The sequence below is a fragment of the Pseudophryne corroboree genome, chromosome 1 (genome assembly GCF_028390025.1).
Source record: "Pseudophryne corroboree isolate aPseCor3 chromosome 1, aPseCor3.hap2, whole genome shotgun sequence".
Taxonomy (NCBI): Eukaryota; Metazoa; Chordata; class Amphibia; order Anura; family Myobatrachidae; genus Pseudophryne; species Pseudophryne corroboree.
In genome coordinates this window covers 137,166,956-137,178,064 of record NC_086444.1, presented here as the reverse complement: position 1 = coordinate 137,178,064, position 11,109 = coordinate 137,166,956, and the positions used below count along the sequence as shown (strand labels likewise).

Here is an 11,109-nt window from a genome sequence, read left to right as displayed (position 1 = left end):
TTGCCTATTTCAATTCAGAGCCGCAATTCCGCTTACATAGTGGCATATGGATTACGTGGGGAAAGATTCCAGTACTAACACCACACTTCGATAACATATTTTGAGGCGGATTTTCAGCGCTTAAGTGTGACGATATTTATGGGTGCAGCTTATGTTTCTGCTTTTTCCTGTTATTTATGTGCCGAGTTGTTGGTATGCTAAACAGGTGGTTGCCCTTACTTTGTCCTTTCGTGTCTAGAATATATACATAAATGGAAATAAAAAAATAAACAGATCTCTATGATTCAGTCCATTTTGTATTTTATGAAATAAAATCTGAAAAAATAAATAATAACCGTCATATCAGATCCAAAATCAGCTCAAAACATTTTATTTATTGTACACTGTAAAGAAAAACACATAACCTTAAAATAATTTTACTGAGTACAATACTACGCCCGACACGTACTGTGCAACATCAGAGAAGCTAGAAAACATGTACATTTAAATGCTGGTGACTTAAACTACATGCTTAATGTATTTGTTTATTTCACATAAAAATGGGGTCAACGGCAATTTTACAAAAGCCTCAAATTACTCGGTGCTGCTGTTAACATTTAGAGGGCTCAGTTGGACGCTTAAGGGAAAATGTATCAAGCCTGCTTAAGAGTGAAGTTGCCCATAGCAACCAATTGGCTTCTACCTATAATTTTATATCATGTACTTGATAAATGCTACGTATAAATTGGTTGCTATGTGCAACCTCTCCACTCTCTAGAACGCTTAATACATTTCCCCTCATGTTTCCTAGCTCTTTCACCTATAAACATATCGATTCTCTGTGCTAACATCGTACTGCTCTGGCTACAGGTTGTTCTTAACCTTCATCTCCTGCTCTCCTGTTTCGATAAATGGATGGCTCTAAGGAAGGTAACAAGGACAGAAAAGATGCATGACTGATTGATGTGGGCAACACTAATTTTGTACACGGTTACTTCTGTTGAAATTCTCTGAAAGTTATTCTTGCATTCTTTAATAGAGAATTGCTTCCTACATAAAAATGCACAAGAATAGCATTTTAGGGCTGACTCCAAACAGGGTATGAATAGATACTGTATGTCTTACAATGCAGGACTCATTTATCGCCTTTCTTTCTTCTGCTTCATCAGCTTCTTGCTTTCTTCTCTTCTCCTTTTATTGACCGGATTCCGTGGATCGTATATCTCAAACGTGTCTTCATCTTGCATGGTGGCATCTTTGACCTTCCGACTTTTCTCATCAAACTGAAGCACGTGAGACATCCTGAAAAATAATAATAAATTAAGATGTAAAAACTACAATGTGAAAACCACTGTCAATACATTCAGCTATAAATATAAAGAGAATAAAAACGACAGTGCACATTGCACCACAGACATACGTGATGGAATAAATAATCCTGACTGGTGGTTATCACCTTATGTTAGCTGCATTTCATGACCGGAAAGGGAAAGATGTATGATAATATTAAGATTTTATTGTGACAAAGTTTAAGTGTGTAGATAAGGTACATGTATACGTTGGACTGCAGCACCTTCTTAGAGATGAGCGGATTCGGTTTTACTCGGTTCTCAAAACCGAATCTTATTGGCTATCCAAAACACGTGACATCCGTGAGCCAATAAGATTCGGTTTTGAGAACAGAGTAAAACCGAATCCGCTCATCTCTACTTATTATGTATACTGTGCTCAGCAACGGAGAACATGGCTCTAGAGTAATTGGCCATACACATGGAGATAAGAGCTCTCATAATAGAGCTGAAACCACATCATTAAGTTCCAGAACAGATTCACTGGGGTGAAAAGCAGACAATGGGGTAAATTTACTAAGATGGGAGTTCTATTTAAAATTGGATGTTGCCCATAGCAACCAATCACTTTGCAGGTTTGGTCTTCTACAAGGTGCTAGATACAGTAAACGAGAAGCAGAATCTGACTGGTTGCTATGGGCAACATCCCATCTTAGACAGAACTCCCATCTTAGTAAATTTACCCCAATGTCTGCAAATACTTAGAAGGTGCAGAACAAGAAATGACGATGGAAAGGAATGACGTCCCGAAGGAAAACATGCAATATTTAAAGAGCAGAGCCATATGAAAATACACTATATGTACAGAGCAGGTCCAAATGTAGCAATATCCACGTGAAATCCCAGAGTCTGAAGAAAATGACACTACCTAAATACCTTTAGGTTTGTTTTTGCACAATGTCTTGCAGAATCTCTACTTCTATGATCTTCTGGACAAAGAGCACGGAGTTCTCTGCTTCAAACCCTCACTGGACCATCCCCCACATAAAGTAAATTTACATAAAAGAAAAAGCTTCTAGCCTCTGTGAGGAACGCACCTGTAATCCCATAATTTGGACACAATCTTTGACATAAAGTCTCCACTTTGAAGAACAATGCAATCTATTTTACACAAAGAAAGCACAGAAACTAGATCCAGGTGGGGCTACCCATTCCACCACGAAGCTTTAAAAACAGTTTAAAACAACAGAAAAAAAAATAAGATTTTAAACCTACCGGTAAATATTTTTCTCGTAGTCCGTAGAGGATGCTGGGGACTCCATAAGGACCATGGGGATAGACGGGCTCCGCAGGAGACATGGGCACTTTAAGAAAGACTTTAGATCTGGGTGTGCACTGGCTCCTCCCTCTATGCCCCTCCTCCAGACCTCAGTTAGAGAAACTGTGCCCAGAGGAGACGGACAGTACGAGGAAAGGATTTTTGTTAATCCAAGGGCAAGATTCATACCAGCCCACACCATCCACACCGTATAACTTGTGATAAACTACCCAGTTAACAGTATGAAACAACACAGCATCAGTTAAAAACCGATGCAACTAAAACATATAACCCTTATTTAAGCAATAACTATATACAAGTATTGCAGAAGTAGTCCGCACTTGGGACGGGCACCCAGCATCCTCTACGGACTACGAGAAAAAGTTTTACCGGTAGGTTTAAAATCTTATTTTCTCTTACGTCCTAGAGGATGCTGGGGACTCCGTAAGGACCATGGGGATTATACCAAAGCTCCCAAACGGGCGGGAGAGTGCGGATGACTCTGCTGCACCGACTGAGCAAATTGGAGGTCCTCCTCAGCCAGCGTATCAAACTTATAGAACTTTGCAAAGGAGTTTGACCTCGACCAAGTAGCAGCTCGGCACAGCTGTAGTGCCGAGACCCCTCGGGCAGCCGCCCAAGAAGAGCCCACTTTCCTAGTGGAATGGGCCTTGACCGATTTTGGTAACGGCAATCCAGCCGTAGAATGCGCTTGCTGAATCGTGTTACAGATCCAGCGAGCAATAATCTGCTTTGAATCAGGGGCACCAATCTTGTTGGTCGCATCCAGGATAAACAGTGCTTCTGTTTCTCTGACTCTAGACGCTCTGGCCACGTAAATTTTCAAAGCCCTGACCACATCAAGGGACTCGGAATCCTCCAAGTCACGCGTAGCCACAGGCACCACAATAGGTTGGTTCATATGAAAGGATGAAACCACTTTTGGCAGGAATTGAGGACGGGTCTGCAATTCCGCTCTATCCATATGGAAAACCAGATAGGGGCTTTTATGTGACAAAGCCGCCAATTCCGACACTCGCCTAGCCGAAGCCAAGGCTAATAACATGACCACCTTCCAAGTGAGATATTTTAACTCTACCGTTTTAAGTGGTTCAAACCAGTGTGACTTAAGGAAACTTAACACCACGTTAAGGTCCCAAGGCTCCACCGGAGGTACAAAAAGGAGGCTGAAAATGCAGCACTCCCTTCCCAAAAGTCTGAACTTGTGGGAGAGAAGCCAATTCATTTTGAAAGAAAATGGATAGGGCCAAAATCTGAACCTTAATGGAGCCTAATTTTAGGCCCAATTTCACTCCAGTTTGTAGGAAGTGAAGGAAACGGCCCAGATGGAATTCTTCCGTAGTAGCACTCATGGCCTCACACCAAGAAACATATTTTCGCCATATACGGTGATAATGTTTAGATGTCACATTCTTCCTAGCCTTTATCAGCGTAGGAATGACCTAATCCAGAATGCCTTTTTCCGCAAGGATCCGGCGTTCAACCGCCATGCCGTCAAACGCAGCCGCGGTAAGTCTTGGAACAGACATGGCCCCCGTTGCAACAGGTCCTGTCTTAGAGGAAGAGGCCACGGATCTTCTGTAAGCACTTCCGGATACCAGGTCCTTCGTGGCCAATCTGGAACAATGAGGATTGTTCTCACTCCTCTTTTCCTTATTATTCTCAACACCTTGGGTATGAGAGGAAGAGGAGGAAATACATAGACTGACTGGAACACCCACGGTGTCACTAGGGCATCTACCGCTACTGCCTGAGGGTCTCTTGACCTGGCGCAATACCTCTGTAGCTTTTTGTTGAGGCGGGACGTCATCATCTCTATCTGTGGCAATCCCCACCGACTTGCAATCTGTGTGAAAACTTCCTGATGAAGTCCCCACTCTCCAGGATGTAGGTCGCGTCTGCTGAGGAAGTCTGCTTCCCAGTTGTCCACTCCCGGAATGAACACTGCTGACAGTGCGCTTACATGATTCCCCGCCCAGCGAAGAATTCTGGTGGCTTCCGCCATCGCCACTCTGCTCCTTGTGCCGCCTTGGCGGTTTACATGAGCTACTGCGGTGACGTTGTCTGATTGGATCAGAACCGGTTGGTCGCGAAGTAAGGTCTCCGCTTGACGTAGGGCGTTGTATATGGCCCTTAGTTACAAGATGTTGATGTGAAGACAAGTCTCTTGACTTGACCAAAGAGCTTGGCAATTTCTTCCCTGTGTGACTGCTCCCCAACCTCGGAGGCTCGCGTCCGTGGTCACCAGGATCCAGTCCTGAATGCCGAACCTGCGGCCCTCTAGAAGGTGAGCACTCTGCAGCCACCACAGGAGATATACCCTGGCCCTGGGGGATAGGGTGATCAACTGATGAATCTGTAGATGTGACCCGGACCACTTGTCCAGAAGGTCCCATTGGAAAGTCCTCGCATGGAACCTGCCGAAGGGAATGGCCTCGTATGATGCCACCATCTTTCCCAGGACTCGAGTGCAGTGATGCACTGACACCTGTCTTGGTTTCAACAGGTTCCTGACCAGAGTCATGATTACCTGGGCCTTCTCTATCTGAAGGTAAACCCATTTCTGGTCCGTATCCAGAATCATACCCAAGAAGGGCAGACGAGTCATAGGAACCAACTGTGACTTCAGGATATTGAGAATCCAGCTGTGTTGCTGTGACACCTTCAGCGAAAGTGACACGCTGTTCAACAACTGCTCTTTTGATCTCGCCCTTATTAGGAGATCGTCCAAGTATGGGATAATTGTGACTCCTTGCTTGCGTAGGAGCACCATCATTTCCGCCAATTACCCTGAAATTGGTAATGACAATACTGTACCGCAATTCTCAGGTACGCCTGATGGGGTGGATAAATGGGAACATGAAGTTATGCAGCCTTTATGTCTAGACACACCATAAAATCTCCCCCTTCCAGGCTGGCGATGATCGCTCTGAGCGATTCCATTTTTAATTTGAACCTTTTCAAGTATAGGTTCAGAGATTTTAATTTTAAAATAGGTCTGACCGAACCGTCTGGTTTCGGGACTACAGCCAAGGTTGAGTAATATCCCCTTCCTTGTTGCAGGAGGGGAACCTTGAGCACCACCTGTTGGAGATACAATGTGTGAATTGTATTTAATATTATCTCCCTTTCTGGGGGAGAAGCCGGTAGGTCCGATAAGGAAAACCGGCGAGGAGGCACCTCTTCGAATTCCAGCTCATAACCCTGAGATTTATCGCCCAGGGATCTACCCGTAAGTGAATTCAGATGTGGCTGAAGAGTCGAAGACGTGCGGTGGATTTAGTAGAGGGCGGGGAGGACTTCTGTTCCAGGGAACTAGATGTGCCCTTACCTTTGGTAAGAAAGGACGCTCCTCGTACTTTCTTGTTTTTCTGCGACCGAAAGGACTGCATTTCATAATGTCGTGCTTTCTTAGGCTGTGAGGGGATATAAGGCAAAAGATCAGAATTACCAGCTATAGCTGTGGAGACCAGGTCCGAGAGCCCTCCCCCACACAATTCCTCAGCCTTGTAAGGTAAAACCTCTATATGCCTCTTTTAGTCGGCATCACCTGTCCATTGCATGTTCCACAGGACACGTCTAGCAGAAATCGACATAGCGTTGACTCTAGAACCCAGTAGACCACTGTCTCTTTGGGCATGTCTTATATATAAGACAGCATCTTTTATATATATATATATATATATATCCTAGGGTCAATAACATGGTATCCTTATCTAGGGTGTCAATCTCCGCTGATAAGGTATCTGTCCACGCCGCTACAGCTCTATAAACCCATGCCGACACAATCGCCGGTCTGAGTAGTGTACCAGAATGTGTGTAAATGGACTTCACAGTACTTTTACTGCATGCTATCTGCAGGATCCCTGAGGATAGCTGTTAAGTCAGCGCTACCTTTTGGGTAAACGTGTCAATGCCTTGTCCACCCTAGGGGAAGATTCCCATCGTATCCTGGCCCTAGCAGGGAAAGGATACGCCATGAGAATTCTTTTTGGGAATATGCAGTTTCTTGTCTGGAGATTCCCGCTCTTTTTCTTCATGAGAGGAGGGAAATTGACCTCAGCTTTCTTCCCCTTAAACATGTGTACCCTCGTGTCAGGGACAGATGAGTCATCAGTGATATGCAAAACATCTTTTATTACAATAATCATATATTAAATACTTTTCTGCCAGTTTTGGCTGTAACTTTGCATTATCGTAGTCGACACTGGAGTTAGACTCCGTGTCGGTATCAGTGTCTATTATTTTGGATAGTGGGCGTTTTGAGACTCTGAAGGTCCCTGCGACATAGGGACAGACATGGGTAGATTCCCTGTCTGTTCTCTAATCTTTAGTGCAATAAATTTACCTCAGCACTTAATTCCACATATCCAGTCAGGTGTCGGCGTTGTCGACTAAGACACCACACACACACATTTGCTCCATCTCCTTCTTAGGAGAGCCTTTTACCTCAGACATGTCGACACACACGTAACGACACACCACACACTCAGGGAACCCTCTTATCTGAAGACAGTTCCCCCACAAGGCCCTTTGGAGAGACAGAGAGAGAGTATGCCAGCACACACCCCAGCGCTATATGACCCAGGAAAAAAACACAGTAATTTAATGTTTTACCCAGTAGCGCTGTTATATATTATCTGCACCGAATTATGTGCCCCCCCCTCTTCTTTAAAACCCTCTTTTCTACCGTGGTATAAGCAGGGGAGAGTCCGGGGAGCTTCCTCTCAGCGGTGCTGTGGAGAAAAAATGGCGCTGGTGAGTGCTGAGGGGGAAGCCCCACCCCCTCGACGGCGGGCTTCTGTCCCGCTCAAATATACTGTACACTGGCGGGGGCTCTTTATATATACAGTGGTTAGCTGTATATATCCTATTTTGCCAGAAAAGAGGTTTACATGCTGCCCAGGGCGCCCCCCCCCCCCCTGCGCCCTTACAGTGACCGCCGTGTGTGAGGTGTATGGGAGCAATGACGCACAGCTGCAGTGCTGTGCGTTACTTCAGTGAAGATCATGAAGTCTTCTGCCGCCTCTGAAGTCTTCTTTTCTTCTCATACTCACCCGGCTTCTATCTTCCGGCTCTGCGAGGGGGACGGCGGCGCGGCTCCGGGACGAACTCCATGGTGAAACCTGTGTTCTAAATCCCTCTGGAGCTAATGGTGTCCAGTAGCCTAAGAAGCAGAGCCTTGAAACTCACAGAAGTAGGTCTGCTTCTCTCCCCTCAGTCCCTCGATGCAGGGAGTCTGTTGCCAGCAGTGCTCCCTGAACATAAAAAACCAACAAATATACTTTCTGACAGGAAACTCAGGAGAGCTCCCTGAAATGCACCCTATCTCCTCTGGGCACAGTAGTAAACTGAGGTCTGGAGGAGGGGCATAGAGGGAGGAGCCAGTGTACACCCAGATCTAAAGTCTTTCTTAAAGTGCCCATGTCTCATGCGGAGCCCGTCTCTCCCCATGGTCCTTACGGAGTCCCCAGCATCCTCTAGGACGTAAGAGAAAAACTCTGAAATAAGGCCTCTCTCTCTCTCAACATTTGGGAGTTCCACTGAATTCCAAACTGGTAACTTACATTCTGCCAATGACCATGAAGTGCAAGGTGTCTTGTCTGTTTTATTACGCATATGTGCAACCTGCTCTATGTGTAATCCTTATGTACTGAGCTGCGGAACCCATGATAATGTTGGCATTTTGTGGAAGACCGCACTTGAAGGAGCACTTTCACCAGAGCAATACATTTTAGTAAACATGCAAAATCTTGACACATGTAATCAGGAGCATAACTAGCATTTTTATGCCCCATTGCAACATTGCAAACCCCCCCTCCCCCCTCACATACAGTAGAAACATGGGGCAGCCAAGGAAGACAGCCCTCCTCCATTAGAGTTGGACCCCTGAGTAGCTGCACCTATGCCCTTGCATGTAATAAAGATATTTCTAATGTCGTGACACTTCCATAAGTAATAATTGAGTGTCATTGCATTTACAGAGCATTAACATGTTTGTGGGCTACAGGCAACCGTGAAACTGAAGTGAACATTTATATAAAACAGTGTGCACACAGCTCCATTTACATGATATTGGACTATAAGCAGCAAAATGTGTTTAATAGTCTTAAAAGACTGCAATTGATGATGATAACGAAAAAAAAAGCTGTGTTTATTAAGGATTGGGGGCTGCCAAAGCTACATACTAAATGAACATTTTGAACATGTGCTGGGACGGAACAATATCCGTAAACAGTGCGGTTACACACTGATCATCCCTGAAACGTGTCATAATTGGTTCCTGTTTTGGTTAAACAATGGCTGAAAATGAGATGTATTTTAGCTTGGAGGTTTTCTTTGGCTTGGCCAGTATGTCACGTTGCCTGGAATCTTCTAAACTAATCCCTGCTGCAGTGACACCTACAAATGAGGCAGAGCTGATCAGCTGCAGGCTTCCTCACTGCAAGAACAGCCAAGGACTTGTTCATTACTCTTGCAGATGTTACTTTACACCGCTGGGGATTCATTCAATGTTTGAAAACACCAGTTTACTCTATTGTAATTATAGGGGGAAAAAACCCACAAGAAACTGCATTGCACTGATATATAAAGCAGGTGTTCTGCAGCACACTTCACTAGTGCACTAGTTATAACCTAGCACAATGGTTTTAAATATTCTCTTATCAAGGTGATATACAGTAGTTACACAAACTGGTCAACTTCAGCGTTTAAAGCACTGGTTATTCAGTTCTGAATGCAGGCAATGATTTAATTAATAATTCTCTCTTCACCCCAAAAATATGTATTGTTTAGATCTGGCCTGCATGCAGCCACAGGGGATGAATGTGAGGAATTATTTATACTACTAGCACCCACCCGGCACAGCCAATAAGTAATAATCTGATTCTGCAGCATATTGCCCTGGTGTAAAGGACACAGCTGGATCATTCTGTTGTTCATACCGGACACACTTCCCATTATAGGCCCTCATTCCGAGTTGTTCGCTCGCAAGGCGATTTTAGCAGTATTGCACACGCTAAGCCGCCGCCTACTGGGAGTGAATCTTAGCTTCTTAAAATTGCGAACGATGTATTCGCAATATTGCGATTACACACCTCGTAGCAGTTTCAGAGTAGCTTCAGACTTACTCGGCATCTGCGATCAGTTCAGTGCTTGTCGTTCCTGGTTTGACGTCACAAACACACCCAGCGTTCGCCCAGACACTCCTCCGTTTCTCCAGCCACTCCCGCGTTTTTTCCGGAAACGGTAGCGTTTTTATCCACACGCCCATAAAACGCCGTGTTTCCGCCCAGTAACACCCATTTCCTGTCAATCACACTACGATCGCCGGAGCGAAGAAAAAGCCGTGAGTAAAAATCCTATCTTCATAGCAAATTTACTTGGCGCAGTCGCAGTGCGGACATTGCGCATGCGCACTAAGCGGAAAATCTCTGCGATGCGATGAAATTTACCGAGCGAACAACTCGGAATGAGGGCCATAGTGTGGTAATATTTCAATGGGAGTTGTGGCCATGCCTACTATGACATGGATGCACCTCTGTGTGCTCCAACCATATCCCCTGTTGCGATTCCAAGCACCCAAATGCTAGGCGGCGGATTACCCATAGGGCTCACCAGGATAATTCCCGGAAGGCTTATGTGTCTGCAAGGCCTGTTATGTTATCATGTGGCCCCAGCCCCCCACATGACAGACAGCCCACTGCACTCAGTACACTGCATTGTCCCCATTCATTCTGTTATTCCATCTCTGCAGTACAGCAACTCTGTCATCCAGTGTTGCTGCCATGGCTACACGGTATGTTATACCTATTGCGCTGCCTATGTCGCTGGAACTTCTACAAGATTTTACAGGCACACTTTCAGTTCCCAATCCGCCCCTGGTCTGCAGCAACAGACGTCAAGGAAGGCCTCAAGTGTGATTGGTGTGGCTGGTATGAATCTTGCCGTTGGATTAACAAAGATCCTTTCCTCGTACTGTCCGTCTCCTCTGGGCACAGTTTCTCTAACTGAACTTAAAGTGCCCATGTCTCCTGCGGAGCCCGTCTATCCCCATGGTCCTTACGGAGTCCCCAGCATCCTCTACGGACTACGAGAAAAAGATTTACCGGTAGGTTTAAAATCTTATTATTTATTCTGGAACTTCCTTTTTTCTAAATGTGTAGGAAATGCTCTGAATACGGAAGAAAAAAATAACTTGGATATGTACAGTATCTTACTGTATGTTATTTATGAGTACGTGTGTGTGTGTTCTGCGTATACAGTGGACAAGATTTACTAAGGTGGGAGTTTTTTTAGAACTGGTCATGTTGCTCATAGCAACCAGTCAGATTCTACTTAACATTTGTCTAGCTGCTTCTATAAGATAATAGATATAATTTGATTAATTGTTGTAGGTAACATCACCAGTTCTAAAAAAAAACTCCTACCTTAGTAAATTTACCCCAGTATACTGTATGCAGCCATATATAAGTGTATACATTAAGAAGAGATCCCTGCTCT

At 44.8% G+C, this 11,109-nt stretch overlaps 1 protein-coding gene across 1 annotated transcript in view; it reads right to left on the bottom strand.

Moving 5' to 3' along the window:
- Positions 1-354: 354 nt before the first annotated feature.
- Positions 355-11,109, bottom strand: part of CWC27 (CWC27 spliceosome associated cyclophilin) — a 643,952-nt gene continuing 633,197 nt past the window's right edge. Inside the window, exon 14 of the mRNA XM_063963134.1 lies at positions 355-1,281. Within this exon, the coding sequence (XP_063819204.1) occupies positions 1,119-1,281 (163 nt within the window). The 3' untranslated portion in view covers positions 355-1,118. The remainder of the gene's footprint in view (positions 1,282-11,109) is intronic.